The sequence below is a fragment of the Python bivittatus genome, unplaced genomic scaffold (assembly GCF_059951505.1).
Source record: "Python bivittatus isolate LINGU-HERP-01145 unplaced genomic scaffold, Pbiv_v1 ctg000700_np1212, whole genome shotgun sequence".
In the NCBI taxonomy this organism is placed as follows: Eukaryota; Metazoa; Chordata; class Lepidosauria; order Squamata; family Pythonidae; genus Python; species Python bivittatus.
Window position 1 is genome coordinate 4,820,488 of NW_028277098.1, and position 24,937 is coordinate 4,845,424.

The 24,937-nt window shown below is 39.9% G+C and overlaps 1 protein-coding gene across 1 annotated transcript in view; it reads left to right on the forward strand.

The window, feature by feature from the left end:
* Nucleotides 1-24,937, forward strand: part of PAPPA2 (pappalysin 2) — a 153,933-nt gene that overhangs the window by 11,397 nt on the left and 117,599 nt on the right. Inside the window, exon 2 of the mRNA XM_088153871.1 lies at nucleotides 3,783-4,842. Within this exon, the coding sequence (XP_088009997.1) occupies nucleotides 3,783-4,842 (1,060 nt within the window). The remainder of the gene's footprint in view (nucleotides 1-3,782; nucleotides 4,843-24,937) is intronic.

Consider the following 24,937-nt stretch of genomic DNA (forward strand, 5'->3'; position numbering starts at 1 on the left):
CAGTTTTAAATAGTCGCTCTTATGTTTTTTCATAAATACCAGTTTGCATTTTAATAATCCAATTTAGGATTGGTTTTTGTTGGGTTGGCTTCAGTAGCAACACCAGTAGTTTTCCTGGAGGAGGCATTTGGGGCCGAGTTTCTTCATAAGGCTGGCCGGAGATATAAGGGGTTGTGGTTCAGTGATACCTTTTGCAAAATGAGAGAGTGATGGGTGAGCTAGACTTGTACCAGCTGCCTTTGCATCCAGATCCTGTCTCTGGCTTCTTCTGCTTCCACTTTCTGTATACCTATTCCTTTGCTGACCTCCCACTTGCTGGCTGCCTGACCATGGGAATTGCTTGTTCATTAAAGCTGTTGCTGGAGTAAAACTCTCTGATCCCATCTTCAGACACATACCTGGCCATATTCCCACTTGTTGGCCTGGCTTCTGAGACAAGACCCTGAAAACATTCTGAAGTTTTCCAAAGCAGGTTCTCTGGTTTTCCAGAGCAGGAAGAGCTGGGTCTGTAGCAAGGTAAAGCTTAGCACAGGGTGGTGGTGAAATTGAAGGGGAAGAAAGTAAGTTTGTCAGTAACCTACCGGATTGCAGCAGTGAAGGATCTGTGGGAACAATTTGAGATATTTGCAAGTAGGCAGAGAAGATTTTGCTCCACTCAGATATTTGGTATACTTGGACAAGATAATAAAATAATCATGAGGAAACAGAGCAAAACGTTGCCACTATTATTTCATTTAATTGTACAGTGACAGCTGACAAAGATGTAATCGTCCAAACAGTACAGAGTTAATCTTTCCTTTAGGATTAAGATTAAGAGACACTTCCGGGAAGAAATGGTGAACTGAAGACAGCTATGCTAATCATTTGTTGTATTTTAAGAGAAGGTGATAAATTACTAAAATTGTTTATACTTGTGATGAAGAGGGAAGTCATTTGCTTATATATTTCTTTTCTTTTTCTTTACTATATTTACTTTTCCTTCTTTTCTATTTTTCTATTTTTTTCTTGTCTGCACTTTCTGTTTTTTCTTTTTATTGTTTTCTTTTTTTATTTTGTATTAGCTTTTATCTTTTCAATTGTAAGATTTTCAGGGGCCTCAATTGTTATTTCTTTTTTGCTATTTTAATATAGAATATGATTGCAGTTTTTGTTTGTTGTCCAAGTGGCCATGTATATATGTTAAATACATAAATAGTTTAATATACTGCTCCAGCTGAATATCATGACATTTAGGAGAAAGGTATTGAATCTCTGTTCCTGGAGTTTTTGGTCCAACAAACATTTTTTTTCAATAATATTGGGAAAAGTGTGCATGATAGATATGCCTGTATTATTTAATGTACTGTGTATGCCTAAGCCCATGAAGTGAGGAAGGGGGGGGGGGAGTACATTCTCATGCTTAGTATGATGTCACGAATCCCTAAAAGAGAAGTTTAGTCTATAAGCAGAATTCAGTGAGGCTGTGGTGGAAAGTTTATGTTAAGTGATCCCTTTAGAGCGTTGTTTCTCAAACTTTGTGTATCATGAATCACTAAACAAACATTTGAAAAATGTGGAGACCATCCAGTTAAACAAACCCCTTCCTTTATATTTTTTATCTTTAAGGGAATGGCAATTCATGTTTTTCAGCAAATAAAATAATAATATAGTTGTCTTTGTGCATGACTTTCCCCTCATTTTAAAGGTCTTTTAAAACAAATAATGGTGGTAATATTTAATCCTCCTCCTCCTCATCATCTAGTTAATGTGGGAGGCTGTGGCAGATCACCTGGCAGATCTTGAGAGGTCACCCAGTGGCAGACAGACCACTCTTTGAGAAACACTGCTTTGGAGCAACGGTAATAAAGCTGAGATATTTTGATGGCTCTGTCAACTGACAAAAGCTTCCAGTGCAGAAGCTGTCTGCTGCCATGGAATATTTAACCCTAGAATTCTTTTATTGCATTAAAACAAACTTCTTAAACTGTAGGTATGTGAGCAGCTTTTGCTAAAAGCTTAGAAAATGGCCAGAAAATGAATAAAATTTCCTATGGGAATATATTGACATGTTGTGCTGTCAACTCTTCATTTTGGAAGCAGTAGTCATAACCTCATATTCATGAAAAGCAAATAAGAATTCAACATTCAAAGCTATTCATAGAAAACAAAACGTACTGAGGGGTACACGTACCTTCCCCCTCCCAGTTATGTTTTGTTATTTCTAAACCATGGTATTTATGGAGTTTCATATGTGCAAAGAAAAGGGCTATGACTGAAGTATCTTGCAATTTGCATTTAGTGCAAGTGTCAGAAGAATTTGACATTTTTCAGAGATTCACATTCACCTTTGAATCCTGTGAGAGAGGCAGGTTTTAGCCACCAAACATTTTGGCTCCAACGTTTCCCCCCATATTACTGAATTCCAGATGATCTGGGAAAGTAATTGGAACCCAAGGCTGAAAATAGTCTCTAATTTTCTTTCTGCCATGTTAATATTTGATCAATATGGAAATGAGGATGTGGGTATTTTTGAGATTTTTGACCTCATTTTTTTTCTTCATCAGTAAATTTTGTAGACCTTGATAATGTCTCTGGAATTTTAGTGTTGCACATGTTAAAATCTTTAATTATTCCAATCTTGAATGACAGGATGGGTGATGGTCACAACAGTGTATTTATATATGCGGCTAAAATGGCATTCTTTTTATCTGTATTTATAAGTTGGAAGAAGGAGGATTAGCAAACCTCTATGAATGTCAGGGCCAGGCCGTATGTGAAACTGGTATGTTTCTCCAGCAGATAGGACTGTATTCTATTAGGCAGATAGTTAAGACCTTGGGGTAAGGTATTCTATACTGATCTCATGAGCAGCGGCTATTTTGTATATTCTTAGTCCATCCTTCTTTGCACCTGAGTAGATGTTAGCCCTGCAGACCAATCTTCTGGTCTCTGCTACAAGGTTCTCAATTCAAGATCCCAAATTACAGGCTTTAAGGAGAACAGTAAGCAGCTCACAAGAAGCCCCAGTGAAATATACTTTACGTTTCTTCGTATTAAGGAGACATTTGGGATATTTCAGATTTTAATTTATTTAATTTAAATGGCATCTTTCTCGTTATGAAGAATGTATGTTTGGAAACATCTCTGTGTTGCTCTAATATTTGTCACCCTTTGTTTACTTGACATATAACAACAAATAATAATACTAATAAAACTAAAGAGGGATACATGATGCAAAATACTTGCAGGTACTTAATGTCCAAATAATAGTGGCCTAATTACAGAATGAAGAGTGATGTTCCCGAGTATACCCAGCTGTCTCAGCAAGCAATTGTATTAAGGACTTGTTTTCCAGAAGAAGGATGATCCTCACTGCGCAGGAAATACAGATGGGACTGACACCGGGAATTGTCAGACGGAGCCATTTGCTGTAATGCTCCTCTGGGGTTTTCCTTGCTCAGTCAGCACCAATTCTCTGGATAGCTCCGCTGGCAGAGGAAGAAGGCTGGCTGCAGAGCCGAACAAGTTGAATACTTGATACAGTGTGATATGCAAATGGTGTCTACAGTACTACTCTTTTACCTAAGTCATTAGACAAATCATTTTCATTAAACTGCAATTTCCAAGAGTCTTGGGGGGGAGGGGGGAGACATTCCAATCAGTTTAAATATGTAATTTTACTGCAGCTATGCCATGTGATATATACTGCTTCTGTTCTTGAGATGGGAGATGATATGGTGCTTTTACTAGCATTCCAGCTCTGCATTCTTTTTCCCTTTTTTCTCTCTGTCTCCTCCCTTCAGGTGTATTTGACAATTGCTCTCACATTGGCAGCGATAAGGGGTGGACTCTGGGCATCCGTTCGCAGGAGAATCCTGGGAGAAAGAACGCCCGTTTCTTCTTCTCACTCCGTACAGACCGTATCAAGAGGTCTGCCACTATATTGGCATACCACCGTTACCAGCTCCATACATGGATTCACGTGGCTGCCACTTACAGTGGGAAGGAGATGCTCCTGTATGTCAATGGCAAGCGGGTAGCTCGCAGCTCCCAGCAGTCTGGTGACCTTCACAGTCCCTTCATGGCCTCTTGCCGCACTTTGATCCTGGGAGGCAGCAACTCAGATGGACACAACTTCCGTGGCTACCTGGCTTTGCTGGCCCTTTGGAGCATTGCTGTGCCCCAAGAGAAACTCCAGAGGGCCTTCCTGAGAAAGTTTGAAGACAGAGAAACTTCCTTATTGCTCAGTGCAAAGTTCAGCCGTTTGCCACAGCAGTGGGTTACATTCAAGGATGGAGCCTACCCACAAGTAGAGATTATATATATACCAGAACCTCACGTTCTGTCTCCGCTTATACCCCCACTCTGTGGACAGACTGCCTGTGATAATGTGGAATTGATATCTCACTACAACAGCCACTGGCCCCTACGGAATGAGAAAGTAGTGCACTATCGTGTGGTCAATATCTATGACGATGATGGTCTCCATCCTATTGTGAGTGAGGAGCAGATTGCCCATCAGCACCAAGTGTTGAACGAGGCCTTTGGCCGCTATAACATCACTTGGCAACTTAGAATTCACAAAGTATATAATTCATTGCTCCGCTACCGTGCGATTCTGATGAACTGTGAGCCTGGAAAAATTGGCAATGAATTTTGCAACCCTGAGTGCAAGCACCCACTGACTGGTTATGATGGTGGTGACTGCCGTTGGCTGGGGCGCTGCTATGTCTGGGAGCGCCGGGATGGGGTTTGCAACATGGAATGCAACAATATGCTGCACAATTTTGATGATGGAGACTGTTGTAACCCCAAAGTAACTAACGTAAGGAAAACTTGCTTTGATCCAGACTCTCCACAAAGGTAAGCAGAAGCGGCCAAGGAATTGAGAGGGTGCTCTGCTACTGTCTGTCCCAAAGATTACAGTCTTTATGAGTAGATTTCTGTTTTGAAAATTTGCTTTTTCTTTCATTGACATAATGATAAACATCTAACTCAAAAGTTTATCTTACATTAATTTATAGTATTGCTGTTGTTATTAGTTACCCAAGTATAGATTGTCCTAAAACTTTCAAGCACTCTACTGACATTAGAAAAATAGTTTCTGCTAGGATCATCATCTAATAAAGATGATAAAAAGGGGAATTAAATTGTAGAGGGAAAGGAAAAAATAAGTTTTGGAGGAATAGCTTCTTTTTTGCTCAAAGGGGAGGCCATTTCTTAAAAACATTTGTGTTGCAGAAGTAGAATAACATTTCTCTGTTCCATGTTGCTATATTAAAGGCAGAAGAGTATTGAGAGTGGATGGCAAAAAGTATTCTTTTACAATTCCAGACAATTATTCCAATATGCCTTCCTTTGAATGGAACCACTATCAATCTTATGCCTTTTAGCTGAATGCTTCCTGCAAACACCAGCAGTCCATGGTTCTGACTTGTGGTGATCTTATTATCCAATGATGCTCCATGTCATTCTGCTCTGTGAGAACATTTACCTCTGTATCTTATAACTGGCCTCTTCTGCACATGAACTGCAGGATATGTGATAACTAAGGAGCCTAAGGCATGTGTCTCTGAGGCCTCTCTGCACAGTCTGCGCCTTGGGTCCTATTTAGTGTGGTAGACCCCTGCTTCCATGGATCTGGTGGTTAGTGCCTGTTCTTGTGCTGCTATGATTAGTACCTCAGTGCTGTCTTTCAGTCCAGCCCTTTCCATTGGTAGGATTTCCCAGTGTCAGCCAGCTCAGCTATCTGTCGATGGTACATCTTATGCAGGGTTGTGTCTTGCCATGGCACTTCCTCTACTTGAACTTCCTCCCACATCTGCCTCAGGCATTGTCTCAGCAGTTCATCTTTGGGTGCCATCTTTCTGATGTACTCTTGCATACTCTGGGTTTCATTCAGTTCAGTGGCTTTGACATGCACCAGATCCTGCCCAGCCTCTTTTCGGCTGGTGTACAGTCTCTGGGTGTTGGACTTGGGGTGAAAACTTCCGTACATTGTGAGGAGCTTCCGGGTCTTCACATCAGCAGCCTCCATGTCCTCCTTTGGCCAGCTCACTATACCGGCAAGGTATCTGATGACTGGCAGGGCGTATGTGTTGATGGCATGGATCTTGTTCTTCCCATTGAGCTGGCTCTTCAGGACCTGTCTTATCCTTTGGTGGTACCTGGATGTTGCTGTCTTCCTTGCCTCCTCCTCATGGTTCCCACATGATTGTGGGACACCAAGATACTTGTAACTGGTCTGTATGTCTTAATTACTATGTAGCACCTTGGTAGTTTCACCCCATCAGTCTTAATTACCTTCCCTCTTTTTACTACCATCCGGCCATACTTCTCCAGTCTGAATGACATCCCAATGTCCTTACTGTGGATCTGTGTCAGGTGGATCAGTGAGTTGATGTCCCATTCACTCTTAGCATACAGCTTGATGTCATCCATGTAGAGGAGGTGGCTGCTGATAGCTCTGCTTTTGAACTTGTATCTGTATCCAGTCCATGTGATTATATGGCTGAGGGGGTTCAAGCCTATGAAGAACAGCAGCAGGGACGGTGCATCACCTTGGTATATGCTGCACTTGATGGCCACTTGTGCGAGCTGTCTTGAGTTGACTTTCAGTGTTGTCCTCCACAGTCCCACTGAGTTCTTGAAGAAGGTCCTTAGTGTCCTGTTGACTTTGTATAGTGCCAGGCATTCACAGATCCATGTGTGCGGCACTGAGTTGTAGGCTTTCCTGTAGTCAATCCAGGCTGTGCTCAGATTGGTCTGGCTAGACTTTGAGTCTTGGGTGACTGCTCTGTCTATGAGCAACTGGTGTTTTGAACCTCTGGTGTTCTTCCCAATGCCCTTCTGAGCTGTGCTCATGTACTGGCCCATATGGTCCTATCGCTTGGCTACGATGCCTGATAAGACTTTCCATGTTGTGGGGAGGCAGATTATTGGCTGGTAGTTCCCTTGTGGGTTGTTTGTGGTCAGCATTGTCCTTCCTTGTGTTTGCCAGTCTGGGTGGGAGCCTGCTCTTAGCAGCTGATTCATCTGTGCTGCTAGGCATTCATGCACTGCTGTTAGTTTCTTTAGCCAGTAGGTGTGGATCATGTCTGGGCCAGGTGCTCTTGACCAGCTGTTGGATGTCTGCTACTGTGATGGTGATGGTTCTTGTTCTGGAAGATTGCTGTGGTCTCCTCTCAGGTCCTGCAGCCACTTTCCACTGGTATTGTGTGTCTTCTCTTTCTCCCATAAGTTCTTCCAGTACTGTTCAGTTTCTGCTGTTGGTGGCTCTGCTGTTACTGTGTTGTTGCACTGTGGTTGGGAGTACACCTTGGATGGTTCTTTGGAGAACAGAGCATTTATCTTCTTGGCATTTGCTTCTCTAGTATATCTCCTTAACCTGGCAGCCAGTGCTGTGAGCCTTTGTTTAGCAGTCTCTAGGGCTTCAGAAGGAGTCAGGCCCTTGTATTTTTTCAGTAGCCAAGTCTTATCCTTAATGTCTACACCCTTCTGTAGTTCCAACAACTGACTAACTTCTCTGTGAGTTGCCTTGATCTTAGCCTCCAACCTCATTTTCTTGGGGTGGGGGCATGTACTGGTATTCTTTTTGATCATGTAGCCAAGCATCTCCAGGATTATAGCTGCTGTAGCGTATACCAGTTGATTGGTTTGAGTTATGGTGGTAGTAGGGATTGTCATGAGACCTCTGTTAGCATCCTCTGGCATACTATCTGATGGTACTTCTCCACTGAGCCTTGGTAATTGGTCTCAAGGGTTGACAGTAGCTAGTTCATCTATGATCTTATGCCTCATATCAACTACTGTGCTCTGTAATGGAGGGGGCTGCAGTGACATTCCAGCTTCAAGTGTTGGCTGCACATCCAGTTGTTCTTCTGGGTCTTTTTGAGTCCGGGATGTAATGTGTAGTTGGACTATCTCAAGTTGTGAGAGTAGCTTCCTCTTCACTATGTTGAAACGTTGGGTAACTAGCTGTTTCACAGTTAGTGTGGATGTAGATCTTCTGTCCATACATAGTTCCTCATATGTTTCATATATTCTCTTGTCTTGTCCATCTATGGTTTGCTCCACTAATTGTTAGATTGTTGTGGTTTCCCAGCATCTTGTTAATCTGGGCAATGTCCAAGCCGGCATGACTCTCTCAGTTTGTGTCATTCTCATAGTGAATGCATTAGGGGGTCTTTGCCCAAGGACCCCTACTGGTAAGGTAAGTACCAGCTGGGATTTGAACCCCAGTCTCCTGTGTCAAAGGGCGGTGCTCCAACCACTATGCTATCCAGCTGTATCCATATATATATATATGTGTGTGTGTGTGTGTGTGTGTGTGTGTGTATGTATGGAGATATTGAGTTGCAGGTGTTACTATGAGATGCTTACCCGTGAAAAGCTTACATTATTTCTCAGCTGCTTTGTATTTTAACTTTTGTAATGTTTGTAATTGTTTTTATTTTATTTTAATTCTATTTAATTTAATTCTGTTCTCCATGCAGAGTCACTCATTGAGATGGGTGGCCATATAAATTGGATAAATAAATAAATAAATAAATAAATAAATGTGATAATATAAATTTAAAAGTAGTGTCTAAAACTATTTTTGGGGTGAACTGAATCTCTTACAACCTTACTATTTTGGATCAACTCAGTACTGAGGAAGCCATTTTCAAAACTTATGCAAAATTTGAATATTAATTCAATTTACCCCATGTGGCAGTTTATTCAACCTGAGGATTTATTATTTGGTTTATTTGGTCCAGATGTTATAATTGCTTCTCAGTTTCCACAGTCGTTATAGAGCAATTAACTGTGGTTCCTAAATCAGTGTGCCTTTTTAAAAGAAGTTGAAAGAAATAGATGAAATTAATATTATTTATGAAATCTCTGGAAGCTTGAAGTCCTGTCCTGGTTAACCAATACAAAGTCTCTAAGCTATATAAGGTTAGTTTCCTATGATCTTAAAATGAGATTAATATAATGAAGAATTTTCTGATGTATACTGCAGAGAATGTTTCATAAAATCTAATTACAATCTCTTTGCTATTGAAAATGCAGCTCAGGAGTTGGAACCTTAACTCATACAGTTTGGTCTTGTTCTATTTTGGTACATTTAGGGGTTACATCAAAAAGATTGTTAATATGATCCCGTTTCAGTTGATGCATGCTAGAGATGCATATGCCCTTTGTTATCTCGCCAGTATTAATCTAACAGTGTCCACAAGGGGGCCACAGCAGGCAAGATGCAGTCTCAGTGTCACAATTGATGCCCACTTCTTTTGTACATGCATGAACATTGCCTGCATGTACAAAAAGGCAAGGCTTCAGTTCTGATGCTGTGACTATCATCTTGTCTGTTTTATCCCATCCTGTGGACACTGCTGTTGGAATCTATCAAGACATCAAAAATTATGAACATGGGGACATGAGTTTGGCTAAAAGAATTATCCTACAACATTGGAAGACAAAGTCTACCCTGAGTTGCGACAGTGGATTGTTGATACAAAATGTTGTTTGTCAGCATTTGAAATAGTGGCTTTTTAATTTTATTTTGACAAAGGGGCAAGGAAAAAAACTTTTCAGCAATATGGTTGATGGGGAAGGGGAGTTCTGCTTATAATTTTTGAGGTGTTTTTTCCTTCTTTCCTTAATTTTTATTACAGTTATGTCTGAAGTGATAGTATTTTCTTAATACTGTTGTATGTAAACATACCCTTCTTCTGCTAGTCACCATAATAACATAAACACATTAGCATTGCTACCTTAATAATAAGCTTTGTAATTAATTTTCTCTGCAGTGTTAAGATGGCTTTCTCTTCTGTTTTGTGCTGAAAGACATAGGCATGGTATAATAATCATGATTATCTTTTTTTAGCAGTAGTTTGATTGGCTTTCCCTTCCTTTTCATTCATGTGTATGGTCTTTGAACTGCAGCTCTTGGTTTCTGAATTCTTAATAGAGTTTTCAACCTCCAGAGTCCTGTGAATCTCCTCCTGGAAGCTGAGCATTTTCCTGAAGCATGTAGGAAAGTGTAGCAATGCTGGGATACTAGTCAGGAGCTATTCCTGGGAAAAGAGCAGCAAGTACATCAAGTACAGGTGGGGGCTACTAGGACCTGAATTGCTCTCAGTTTAGGCATCAGGGATTATTAAAGTCAATTGCAAGCTTGTTTGCACCTGCACTAAGGGTTATTTGACTGTCACAGGTATTTGGTGGCAAATTGTTGGTCAAAAGCAAGATGCGCAATAAAAGTGACAAACATTCCTACCCCTAAAAGTGACACAGAGCACTTTTAGTGGGTCTGGAGCAGTGTTTTTCAACCTTGGCAGCTTCAAGATGTGTGGACTTCAACTCCCAGAATTCCCCAGCCAGCCATGCTGGCTGGGGAATTCTAAGAGTCGAAGTCCACACATCTTCAAGTTGCCAAGGTTGAGAAACACTGGTCTGGAGTCTGAAGAAATTAAACTGCCAATTACAGAAAATAATCTTTATGCCATGCTACCACCAACATTTAGTAGGAGGCCAGTAGAGGCTCCAGAGGCTACATTTTAGAGGAACGCTTTTGGTCCGTGGAATATAGGTTGCTTACTTCTGATCAGGACTTTATATGAATTTGGCAAAATGGACTGTAAGCCACAAAAGCTCAGCTATAATATATATGTATGTAAATTATTTAAATGTAAATATCAACTCTGCTACAGATATTTAACACATTTGTACCACTTAAACATTCCCAGTTACAGACTGAGAACTGAAATTTGGCAAATGGCCTGAGAATTCCTTGTTAGAGATTGCTTAGTTCTCTTTTCGATGGGAAGTCAGAATAACTGGTTTGAAGTCTCAGAGACAATCCCTTTTCCAACTGAACATTTTGACCATGAGTATGGAGGCCCTTTGAAGGGCTTAGTTTCGGGTATACCTGTGAGCACATCCTCTATTCTGAGTGTGTCTGTCTCTGCAGCCTAATAGAACAGCTTCTGCCTTGCATTGATGAAATTGCCCCCGATGTCCAGGGCCTATTTCTTTCCAAAACTAAAGATGCGTGTCAGCAAGAGAAGATTTTGGGATTTCTTCAAGACCAGTGGAAAGCCTTTCCAGAATTCTTTAGCTAACATTTCAGCTGGCAAATTCTTTTGAAACTGTTAGCGTTGTTCAATGAATAAATTGTTTTAAGTTTTCTTTGGCTCAAACAAGGTCATTATTTTAGAAAATAGGAACCATTCTTGTTCTGAGAAGGCAGACTAGAGGCCATGGAGCCTGGGGGCTTTATAGCCCAGCAGTCCAAATAAGCCTGAAAGAGGCCATAGGGGAGAAAGTTCCCAAAGCCAGGTACCCTTAGCTGCCAAAGTCAACATGGTAGGGAGAGAAATTGAGTAGGATTTTAATTTTTTAAGATTTTTCTCTGCTACAGAGTTTAAAATTTGATCCTTGTATTACAGATTATTCCCAATAAATTATTGAGAGGTGTGCGTGTATGTATGTATGTATGTATGTATGTATATTCCAAAGAACAAGAAAAGCTTTTAGTCTACCACCTTGTGTAATGTCTGCTCTAACCTGGAACTTCAAATATCTTGGATATAAAAATCTGTTTGGATTTACAAAAAAAAAAAATAAAATGAAAGGAGAAGGAAAGAATGTTTATTACAAAAACATAAGCATTACAAATATATGTGGTATTAATACATTTATTATGTTATATAGGATTTGTTATCCCAGCACCATATTAATGGATATTTAATTTTTTTTACTGTTTTGACCCTTAGATCGAAAAATAAGCTTTACTGAAGCATCAGGGAGATGCTTGAGGACAATGATTGATAAGGTCTCTGTGTCTTGGTGACTTTCTTCCTGTAGTTCTTTTGATAGGATTGCTCATAATCTCCTCTGCTAGCCTGTTGGGTGGTTTGCTGGCATCTTCAGGAAATACACACTATACAAAATCTCTAACATTTTCAAAAATAACATTCCTTCTCCAACTGCAAGTCTAAGAGCTGGAAAGTAGGATCTTGCTGTTATTCAGCTGGAAAGCTCAGTTCCTCAAAGTTAATTAGTATCTACCCAATTCCTTATTAAAGTCAGTATTCTACGCTTTCAAAATGTAAATATGTCTGCAGGTGCCTTACCTAGAGATGAATGAACAATTGGGAAAATACCACAGTAAATAATAAAAATCTAAATGAAACCCAAACATGCTTCTTTTTATATTAAGTGATTCCATCTACCCTGCCTTTAATTTTAATTGAAGAATGTGTCAACAATAAAAGCATGGCTTTTGTTTATGTGATCACAATCAGTGCTTGAAAAACGATGCTTCCCTTCAGTCCAGATAGCAAGGACTGAAATATCTATTTATTGACAGAACCAGCGGAAAATGCTTGAAACAACACCTCAAGTGAACTTTAGCTTATAAATGAAAAACGAGAAAGGGAAGGAAAGAAATTGATGTTTTTCATTTGGGTTTGGACTCTAATTCCCAGCCAGCAGGTCAGTTACAGTTTTGGCTGGGAATTCTGGGTTGTAGTTGTAACACATCTGGAGAGAACAGGAATGGGAAGGCTGATATAGGGGGTCACCTTTGTCATCACCTCATGTACACTTGTGTATGTTGTGCTATTGATCAAGCAAACGCATATTTCTGAACCAGAAAGTTGAATTTTGAAAGAGGAAATTAGGACACTGACTGTCCTAATTTTATAAATCAATTTTATTTTCTGTTGGCCCTTTGAGGAAACAGACTTGGCGAGGACTACTGGAACTCTACTTTATTGTGGAAGGGTATAATAACAGAATCTTATAATAACAGAGATTCATTCATCTTCTCTTTCTCTCTCTACCAAACAGAATCAAGGCAGGACAATTTTGAATTTCTTTGTCCTTCCTCTGTTTCCAAGCAAATCTGGTGTTTAGCTAATCTGGCTCCTCTCTACTTTTCGAATGTGCTGTAATCTGCTTTATTTCATCCTAACCATATTCTGTTAAGTAGGTCACTTCTTCTTCTGTATTCTTCATTACTTCTTATGTATAAAGGATGCAAGAGAGTGATTTGCCCGAGACCAAACGATCTCATGGCAAAGTTGTTATTTGAACCTCAAGTCTCTAAAGGACCTGCTTTACCATGCTGCTGCTCAAAATAATTTTTGACTATTGTGGGGGAAAAAAATGAAGAGAAAGAAAGGAACAAAGATGATAATGATCAAGCCCCATCTAGCTAAAAGTCCTAGATGGGAAGACTGGTATTGTTAATGGAAAGAGAAACAGAAGGAGAGCTTATTCTGATACCTTGCAGCTGCCTTTAATTTGACTCAAAAAGTCAGGAAGATAAGGCATAGAATTTAAACGTTAGAATGACATCTCTTTTATTCCGTGTTAATAAAAATAAAATAAATTATAGTGAAAGCATAGTAGGTGCTGTATGCTGTTTGGAATAGTTCCATCTTAACCAGTTTCTGGAATATTGTTACAAATGAGGCAAGCCATGATCCTAAAAGATTGTGGAAGGTGAAGACTGGAACTATAAGACCTTCTCTCAGGTTGACTATACCTAATAGACCAATTCTGGTTGGAGAGGGTGGGCCAGCAGGTGCCTAGGTACCATGGTATATAGAGCTTTGTAGGTCAAGCCAACACTTTGCATTGCACTTCTTGGCAACCGGCAGGGCCCTTGGCATAGGTATAATGTGAGCCTGGAGGATAAACCTGCCAATGAGTTTCAAAGGCTCTTTGATTTCTGTTTTCTGCAATAGGTTGTCTGAGTAGGCATGGCTTCTGTCTTGTCTATGAGCTTCTGCTTTTAGCAAGTTCCTGACTGTGAGGTTAAGTGTCTGAAGAGACAAGATTATTTGCTCTGTCTGGCAGAAAGCCTGGCACTCTTCTGAAAGACTTCTACAAGAAGAATCCTGTTCTGTCTGTAGCACCTTAACTCCAAAGATGCCTGCTCCTTCCTATATTCAGTGTTCCTGGAAGCATATTCTATTAAATTGTGATTGTTTCTGAGTAAACAGGAAAAAAATTGCTTTCCTGGAAATCCCTTTGTTGTTTTGTTGGAAAAGGAATCTGCCTCTTTACTTCAAAATGCTACAGTATTGGGATGTGTGGATATCCTACAAATGATTTTTCTGATATGTATTTTTAAAACTAGTTTACATGAGCAGGAACCTGTGACTGGTCTTGTCTGTCACACTAATGGGTGTTACAATAGATGATTTTGTGATTGCTTCTTTACCTTCTTCTCTGCCAACCCACCAAAATATTCTGGGTTTTTTTCCCCCAAATGTCATGACAACCTTATAAGGAGTGTCTCTGTGATTCAACCATTGTTGACTTTTTTTTGGTCCCTAGAGTTTCTAATAAATCAATAGGTAAGTAAGTAATTACATTTCTTCCTTCTTTCTTTTCTAATCACCTGATCATGAACACCATAGTGACACAGGCTCAATTAGCAGCTAGGTTGACTATCTCCTTTGGTGGCTGCTTTTAGTCTGCTTCAAAGTACCAATATCTATACCAATATTTCTCTTGGAGAAAGGAACCTCACCTTAGCATCTCCCTGAAGAAATACATAGTTCAAGTCTTCCATGTGGAAGCCATTGCCTTTATAAGCAACAAATGGCCATTTTTTTTACCACGCTGTTAATTGTGCATCCAAGAATATTGCTGTAGTGTAATGGTATGTGGGAATGACCTTGGGAGACAGGGGGAAGAGCTTGCAAGATTTTGTTAATGTAACCTTACAGTAAAGTAGAATTAGTTCATCTGGGCATGCTTCCTGTCTGGACTACCTCACAAGGCTGACATCAGTCTGAAAGTACATTCCTCCCCCATCACCTTTACAACCCAACAACCTAGAGAGGGTCCCTTCTCAGACATTTGCCACACCCAAATTCCTTCTGTGGAGTAGGCTGCCTCATATCTGCCCATTGCCCTGGCTTTAGCTCTTCCCCCTGTCTCCCAAGGTCATTTCCACATAGCATAACAAGTACTGATAGTGCTATGCACGTATACCTGGCTAGATTCTTCTAGACTTCCTAATGATGCCCATATTCAATGAAGCAGGTTTGTTCAGCATGCAGAAAATGACAGTGGCCTGCATTGTGTTCAGAAGTTGTATGATACAGCTAATCCTATGGACATTGCTCTGCAATCTGCCTCCAGAACTTGATCTCTGAAATGGAGTTGATTCCACACATATCTTCAGTACTCTCTTGCATGTAATCTTGCTATATTTTTCAGATTCAACTCTGGGCAATTACCAAAACCCAAATCTATTCTGTGTCATGCCTCCCTAGGAAGTATTTTTGTTTGTCATGCCCAAAAATCACAACTAGATTTTCCTACCCAATTTGGTCACAAGCCTTTTCTTTCCTATATGCTTGAGAATAGATTATTTGGTTCACTGAGTCCTTTCCGTTCAGAAGGGTTACACTGTAGTATTTCATGTTTTTTCTCTATTAGGAATGAGTACAGAAAGTCCACTGATTCCTCAGCTTCTACTTTTTAATACTTCATAATACTAAAAAAAATGGATGGTGGTACATCTTGTTCTAAATCTGAAGGATGTGAATGATACCTTGGCAAATATACTGCTACTCTTTTGCCATATTGACTAGCAAAAACTGCTTGAGTTGAGTTGCCAACCAGAACAGATGCATTCCCGTAGGGGTAGATTGCTTGCTGCAGATCCATCAAATCTTCAGGATATGGTTATGAGTAAAACAGAGCTTTATATCAGTGCACCCCAGGATACTTCAGATGATTTGGTCTCTGAGAAAACTTTTTTCTTTGCTATGAAGAACTCTATTCAACATATTCTAATTGTTTCCCTTTTAATCAGCCAGGTTTATTAACAAGATTTGCAACAAAATAATGATGTATTTTGATCACCTCTTGGTGGAACTGAAAATCATAGTATCAAGCCCCCTTCAGCAGGGCATGATCAAGGAAGCAAAACTTACACAGACTTCAGTGAGGTATTTTAATGCAAGGATTAGGGTTAAAATACAATGGAAACTGTGATAAGAACCTCTAGCCCTCTTTTGTTAATGAATTCATTAAGGCAGAATCTCTTTCAACATATTGAATCTCTTCTTTCCAGTCTTTTTGCAAGCCAGACCAGGTTCCTATTTTTGAGATAAACTACTAACAAACTCTTCTCCATCAGTGTACTGCTTCTATCTAGCATTACTATCTCTTCTTTCTCAGCCTCCTCATAGACTACCACACATGGTTTCTGGAACTGCTTCATGTAGTGGGAGGCAACTATGCAAACTTCCACCTTGGGATGATCTCCTCTCTATAACCAAGGTCAGATTCTTCATCCCAATTCATTTATTTTCTGTTGGATGACATGGAGGGTTCTCCCCCATTAATTATCTTCCTCCTGGTCCAACAGTTGCTGGAAACTACCTATCAGCTTTCAGTTACTTGTGTGTTCATGGACAACTTTCTGCCAATTTGTTGCAGCTGAACATATCAAAATTCTTTTCCACAAATTCCTTGCAACTGTTGATTAACAAACAAATAATGTCTAGTCTAGTCCATATAACTTGTTCTCACCTTTCCTTCCCAAGAAACAGATATCAGCAAGCCCTTTTGAAAAGCTACTTGCCCCCTGACTTTCTTATAAGGAAGGTGATGGTTTTAGTAATAATCACAGGTGCCTCTTGGGCCACTGAATTTCAGGTGTTCCAGATCTGCATTACTTAAATTGACACAAAGACAAATTCTTTGTCCAGATGCATATTTTATTCTCAAGGTAGTTTCCACTTTTGGTATGCCTCAAGACATCATGTTCTATTTTTCTTCTCAACTCTACCAACCAGATGGACTCTATGGTGCTGATGTCAGACATTCTACCTTATAAGTACTGAGCCATTTCTCTCAATGTTTCTCATGTTTGAGCATGAAGGTTGTTTCATTTGCCTATTATCTTGGTGGTTTGCCAATCCCGAATGATGTCGAAGATAATTCTGCTAGTCCCACTGCTTTGTCATGGGGCATTTCCTCCAGGACATTTTGTGATCCAATTCATCTACATTTGTGAAACACTACGGGTCCAGTGTGGTATTTCCTTTGGTAAAGTAGTACCTTTTTTCTAACATCATAAGATCACCTGTTCTATCCCTCTAGGTGAGTTCAGCATTCTCTAGTCAGCTCCAAGTCACAGAGATAGCAAAGAATAGCAGCAGGTTGCTTACTTGTAACTGTGATTGTTCAGGCAGTTGTTTATATATTGACAAAACTCTTTTGCCTTCCATACTACAGATGGTTAATCTGTAATCATGAAATAATGTGGTAGGAAGAAACTGAAATTGAGAGAAATATATAGACAGGTGGGGGCAGTTCAGGTCAACTAGAGAATATTGTGGAATGCTGCTTCGGATAGGCATACATTTCTTCAGTGTAAATACACAGATAATCATTTGAGTAATCAGTTGCAGGTAAGCTATTTCTCCATGGAGTTTCACATCCTTAAGTCTCCACCAGAAGTCTGCAGTTATTTGAGTTTTTTGAGCTTGAAAAAAAAAGTACTCATGTTGCCCAAATTTTGTTCTGAGCTCAGGACAAATCAGGAGCATGTTGAACAGTAATTGTCTATTCTGAGTATCATAATTGGCATCTTGTCTTGTAAGTTGTAATTGTTAATTTTTTTCCCCCCAAAATGCTTTTTGTTTTTTGCAGTTACTCCTAGGACAAACATACATAGTTGCTCTTTGCTGGGCTAATCTCTGCTTGTTCGGAAGGCTACAGAAATGCTAAAACAATTGCTTTGATTGTTTATTCAGGGGGATTTGTTTTTAACCTTACTGCAGAAAATAACTGGGCGGGGATGGTAGGTAGCATGAACTACCACCTTATCTGCTTTTGTGGCCTTGGGTTGAAAAATGAGAAGGCCTGGCCTTGCTCTAAATTCTCATCTTTTCCTATGGCTGGAACACTTGAGGAAAATTAATTTTTATTCCATACAGAATATGTGAGATGCTCCAGGTTTTGTCCATTTGGACACGCAAACTCAAACAATTCCAGTGAACCTATTGAGTGGGGAGGCTTTCCCCTAAACTTGACACAACACATATTTTTTTCATTTTGGGCACCCCCCTGCTGTTTATCTAAAAGTGGGATGACTTCAAACCATAGATGTCTTGTGCCCAGCTCTTTTAATCTAAATTTCTAAACTTTGCAGGGCATCTGCAGATCACTTGGCTTTCTGGTGATGTCATCCCATTTAGCTATGGTGAAAGCTGGCTCTTTGCCGGTTATCCATTCAGGATCTCACTCAGACAAGTTTGTAAGGTTATAATGTAAATAGCCAGGACTCTAATGCTGGAAATTCTTGCTGTGTTTTTGCAGTGCCTGCCACTTAAAAGGAATTTTACTACCCTTTTCGATTTGTGGGTGCTTTTAAACTGTCTGCTGGCGAATCTGCATGCCAGACTCATGCGGCTCCTGAGCCATTAAGCTTTAGTCGGTCAATATTTTGCTTTTTCAAAAATCTATTAAGTTCCATTTGCAAGGGGTTACTGCTTGTGTGATTGATTCTGTCTACCAGCTAACATTCAAAACAAAACAAAACAAAAAATCAGAACAAACCTCAAGGAGACAGAGCAAGAGAGCAGAAAAAGCTAGATTTATCCCTGAGGAAAACAGTATCGTATTATATGTTGCAAATTGAAATTTTTCTCTTATGTACAGTTTACATCATCCATATGAAGTCAGGGCAGTGCTTGTGGGTCTTATCCTCATTGTATTCTAAAATAAAAATACCTACAGTTTAAGAGAGTTAGAGGTGATGACTAGTGAATATAATCTAGTACACTTTGTGATTATACAGATAGTGTAATTACAGGTACAGATACCTGTAAATTGGCAAAATTTTGCTCTTTCTGCTTCAGGATACCTGGTGCTTGTGGGTTTTCACTGAACTGAGACTTGCTTGTTCTCCAAGTTTATTTCTGATCACCTCTGGTAACTCTTGCCCTTTCATGTGGCCGGTGGCTTTGTTCCCTAATTGTAATTATTATTTTTGCTCCAGTGTGTGACCTTGCGTAACTATTGTTACCTCCTCCTAATTGCACCAGCCACTCCTTTCTACGCACAGCTAAAAGGAGAGTGCCAGAAACAGGAGGCTGGCATTATCCTAGTCACCTACCTCTGTTTCATTCCTCACTTGCTGCAGTTACTTTTTGCAGCAAAGGAAGAAGCAGGTAAGCTAGTGCTATGTCAGAAAAGTAAGCTAGTCATATGTCAGAAGGGTGAGAAGGCCACTCCCTATTTGGCAGGGAAGGAGAGGGTAGGAGCAGCACAGCACCTTGGCTTTGGGAGGAAGAGGAGAAGTCGGGGGGGGGGGATGTCGAGTAATGGGAAGTTGCTGCTTGCTTACAGTGCTTTTTCCTAGTACAGGATCTAAGCCATTTAATTTGCAGGGTTAAATGTTTTGGCTTTCCAAGATTCCTATGGCCTCATAGGTGCATGTGAGGGAGTGTTGATCTAAGACTGGTGTGTCCCTTGTATGCAAGGGGCCTATTTCATAACCCTCAGTATGGTTTTGGACAGGACTGACCTATACTCTACTGTGCTTCCAGAAATGATATCCTTGCTGGAAATGGATCAGTACTGGGCTATTGCAGTGGACTTTCTTTTGATGGGTTGGGGAACAAATAACCCTGATCCACCTTTGGACACTGAGGGATTTGGGTGGACTCCAGGTAACTCTGGAGGATATTTTCTAAGATCTGGTCAACAACAGTACAAGCAATGTGGTTTGAGACATGGAATAACAAACTCTTCTGTGTGCTTGATATGATGGCTTTGAAGTACCCCTTGTTCTGCAGTAGATCCTTTGGGTTCCGTAGTATATGTAACTTTTCAGGTAATCAAGTATGAGAGTAGATGGCTTGGTGACTTTTGTGCCACTCTTAGAGTGGAATCCAACTACTCACATGGAAGTGGAAGGAGAAAAAGAAGCAATTGGCTTTCTCCTTGAATGTGCTCACAGACTATTAGCCAGTTGAGCTCTTTGGGATTATCTTGCAGATGATTTGGCTTTTTAACAAATGATGGCTGGTGTGTAGTAGCCTATATCTGTTAGAGCACTTCAGGGAGCCAGGGGCTGAAGGTTCTGCTTTATAATGGTTCTGATCCTAGCTCTCTGTGCAATCCTAGCAGACAATATTGAATGAATATTATACTAGGGAAAGTGGTCCTGCACTTTCTTCCTTTCTTCCCTTTATTTAACATCTACAGTATATGAGGCTGCTGGAAGAATCATGTGGGTTTGGAACTATTACCATCAGTATGTGCAGAGGTATTGGCTGGGGAGAGGGAGGCAGTGATTCAGTGAGTGTCACTCTGTTGTGCCACAAACTCTGCCCCTTTTGTACATGTGTCATGGCATCACATACTTGTATGTATGAGATTGAGCTTATGTTATGACACTTGTTTCTTAATTCGAATGGTTTGGAAATTGAAGCTGGCCTAGAATATAGCAGTGCAAGTATTGAGTGGCACCTGTTGGAGTTGCCACATCACTCCCATACTGAAACACCTGCACTGAGTTGCTGAGTTGCTGATTATTTTCTGAGCCCAATTCAAGCTGTTGTCTGTGATATTACATGCTTAGGTCCAAGTTACTGCAGGACTGCTTATTTCCTTACGCTGTGCTCTGAGCTCCTAAATAACGAATGGGACATCTCTTGAGATCCCATCATAGATAATGGTTAAAATCAATGATTCTGCTTTTTCCCTAGTGAGACCTACAGTGGTGCTTAGAAGTTTGTGAACCCTTTTGAATTTCTGCATAAATATGACCTAAAACGTGATCTGTTCTCCATACAAGTCCTAAAACTAGAGGAGAATCCAGTTAAACAAATGAGTCAAAAATATTATACTTGTTCATTTATTTATTGAGGAAAATGAGCCACAGCTACATGTATTTTCAACCAACCCTTTTAAACTTTGGCTTCCATGGGATTTATCATTGTATTATCTGATCATAATTTTGTAAGCCATCCAGAGCTACTGAATCAGGGTTCATGCAAACCCACCTAGCAACAGTAGCATCAACAATAATAAATAATACCTAGTAAAACATCTGTTAGAAGGATTTGTACATCTAGCCATTATTGCTTTTAGAACATGGTTTATGGATTAATGTGTTGTATGAAATCCAAATGTGGTTTATTCAGCAAACCATTGCTTAATATAATGAATTCCAGTCACTGAATTCTAGTCATGGAACCCCTTATAGGAGTTGCCAGCATATTCCCCAGTCTTCTCAGTGCCTGTTGGAGTTGTATGTTAAGTAACATACAAGTTACTTAAAAAAAATGTTTATTATTATGGTTCTTGTTGTTTTGAGAATGGTTTTTGAATTGAAGCAGAGGATGTCAGGCATTGGGAAACTATTGCCAGAGACCTTAGGTTAAACACAGCTGTTTAGCCACCTCTTTCACATCTTCAAAATAATCTTGCTCAGGAGTTTCTGAATTACTGCTAAGCCTCTTCTTAGCCTCTACAGCATCACCACAAAAAAGTCCAACACAAGAGTTCAGCTATTCATTGATGTATCAGAGGGTTGACTCTTTCAATACAACAGGAATCTCAAGCTTGCCTTAAGTGATTTTAGGGTTCTGCCTCACTGAGGTTCATCGCTAAAAGCAGACCAGTGAAGAAGAGCTGTTCCCCCTTTTTTCATGACAGATAACTATAACTGCTTGTGCCTTGTTGCTTTCTTTTCCCTTATCAGGATTATCTAGTTGCCTCTGTGGCTCATCATTTTCAGTTTGTTTCTCTTTTGAGGTAGAGAAACCCACGTCCTGCTGCTTCCATAGTGCTTCCTGTCATTTTTACTTCCAATATTCCTTAGTCTGTGATTTTCCATGATCTCCGTGATAGGCCGATTAAAAACAGAAGCTGCCCCAAATGCCAGGGAGTACGTATTCTAAACAAGCCATTTTCCTCTATTGTAACAGGTGTGTGTCGTAAGTTGATGGACTGAACTCTACTTGCAGCAATAACAGTGCAAGTTCCAACAAAAAGATATAGATGGGAAAATGAAGTAAAGGTCCATAAGGCAAAATAGAACAAGCTCTGTAACCCAGTGATAAAGCATTGAGAATGTAGGTAGCAGATAAAAAAAAATATAGCTAGCTTCCGAAATTTCTAAAAAATATCTGGTCTTATAGATGGCATAGCGTTAGTGTAGTATAACAAAAGTCCAGCTGACTGGCTTTTTGGTGAAGACTACTACTTTTGTTTTAAAATACTTGATGGCAAGTCTTTCTTCACTGCAGTATGTTTCCGGGACCCAAAAGCTCATTTGAGTTGTGAAGGGAACGGCAGCAGCATCTCTGCATAGTGCTAAAATATGTTGATTGCCCAATTTGAGTGGGTAGAAATCAGTGTTTTCAAGAGCTTGAATTATGGCATTAATATCAATGCTTAAAAAGAGCAGGGCAAGTATACCACCTTGCTTCACTCTTTTTTTTTTTTTTGTTAATTGGAACTGGCATGGAAAGATGGCACAGGGCACAACCTAAACTGCATTTGAGTAATTGTGTATAGCTGCATAATCAGAAGCTTTGCTATAAATAAAATCTTGTGACTCAGGTGGTGGTTTTAGTGAATCATTTGTCACTGGCCACACATGTTCTGTGCATTCTGTACTACAAACGGTTCTTATATCCCTGTACATGTGAAGGAAAATACGTGGTAACAGTTGCTGGATTTATTACATGGCTGTCCATAGTACTGGGGAAATAAATGTATATGTAGGAATGATAGAATGATTTCCCTCTGTCAGGCTGCACAGAGCTGTCAAACACAAGAAGTGAGAACTACATGGATTTCAGAAAGGCATTTTTAATATTCTGGTGAAAACATTATCTTAAAAATTGTAAATTTCCTGGCTGATTTATAGGGAGTCAGTTAAGGTAGAATCACTTTGAAATGCTTCCTTCTGGGTTGGTTACCTCTTCTCATATAAACTGAATTCACTCCCCTGCTTCCTTTGCACCATCTCTCACACCTTCTTACTCTAGATGACTCCCCAAAGAGTTAGAAGGTTATAGGCTGAATCAGAAGGGCACATGGTGTTCCTTCACTTAAGTACAATGTTTTGGAGACTTTGGAGTTTGAAGAAATAGCCAGTCCATTTGCAAATTGAAGTAGAGATCCCTGACTTTGAATTTGGCATGCTGAATTAGGAGTCTGTCAAGAATATTGAATTAATATCACTTCTGCTTTAAAATTACGTCCAGATGCATAAGAGAGTGGAATATAATGGAATTTTGGCAATTATGTCATCTCCTACAGGCCATTCAAAGTTACAGTTGAAGAGTGTTCTCTACTGCTGGTGGATTGTTCAGGCAAATTTTCTAGCAATTTGTTTTGCATGTGTGTACAAATGTATTAATGCACGCACTTGTGTAATTTCTGTAGCTTATCTTAGATGAAACTTCTTAGAGAATCCAAGAAGGTAATGTTGGTAATTTGTTCTGGTTGTTAATTCCCTTATTGATCTGAGCAGCTGTTTGCACTGGTCCACAGTGGTACAGTTTGTAGCTGGAAGTTGCTGTCTTTCATCAGAGGAACATCCTAGGCTGGCAAAATAATAATAATAATAATAGTAATAATAATAATAAATCGATATGCCACCTGACTCCCAGTGACTAAAGAGTTACAGTCCAATTCTTTTATTCTGTCTTAATTAAAAGTAATTTTGTTGGCATTATCTTCTCTGTGTCATCAGTTAATTAAACAAGTATTTCAGCCTCAGTGAACCTCTTGTCAAAATCATCTGTTTCACATAGTTGAGAAAGTGCCAGAAAAGAGCATTACCCCCAGTGGGAGCTTCTTATTCTGTAATCCCTGTTTTGAAGAGTCCTGTTTATTTTGCAACTGGTGGTTTTACTAATTTTCTTCAGAAGTAGGAGGTAACAACTACTGGGCAGGAATGAGACTGACATCTTGAACCAGCTTGTTTTGTTTTGATTTTGTTTCTAGTGTTGGTTGCTTGTCTTCTATTCATCTGTGAGGAAGGGGTAGCAGTTGAACAACAATGAAAATGCTTTGAGCTCCCTCTTAATATATACTGTTTTAGACATGGATAAGATTCTGGGTCAGAAGGCAACTCATCACTGAGGTCAGGACCAGTATGTCTTGTCATTGCCCATTTTATAACTTCTGGGAAAATTCAATAGAAGAGGCATTCTTGTTTTCTGCAGGGATTCACCAAAGATAGGTTAATGAGTGACTGAAGAATTGGGCTGAAATTCCTCTCCTGAAAATACTGATCCCATACCATAAGCTTTCATCACCAGGATTGTTAAGTTCGCTCTGATGAGAGATCACAACCAGTTTCACAATCTAATACAGAGCAAAACTGGATTTTACATTAACTATGTGGTTAGCAACTATGCCTATTTTTAAAAAAGAATTCTCAAAGCAGGGGTTTTCATCAGGACTGCAACTTGTTGGGATTGACAAAAGTGCACATTTGTAGAGATTGGACCCTCTTGATTTTTTAAATTAATGCTTTCTATTTTGTACTGTTCTGTGCATTAGATATATTTGATCTCATTTTATCTGACTGGATTTCTGCTACTGATACATAGAAATGCTGACCCGAAGGACTTAGCACTTAGTAAATGTTTCTCGAGCAGGGTTCTAGGGAACTGAGTCTTGTCACTGTGCATAGAATGTCAGGATGTTTGCCATTCAGAGTGGGATCCCATAATAGATGAAATGAAACTACAGTGGTACCTCTAGTTACGAACGCCCCTACTTACGAATTTTTCGAGATACGACCAGCTCCGGCCCCAAAAATTTACCTCAACTTGTGAACTCGCCTCGACTTATGAACCGGATCCGCGGCCATTTTCCGCCCGTTCCACGTGGTCCATGGCCATTTTCCCCCCGTTCCATGTGGTCCGCGGCCATTTTCCGCCCGTTCCACGTGGTCCAC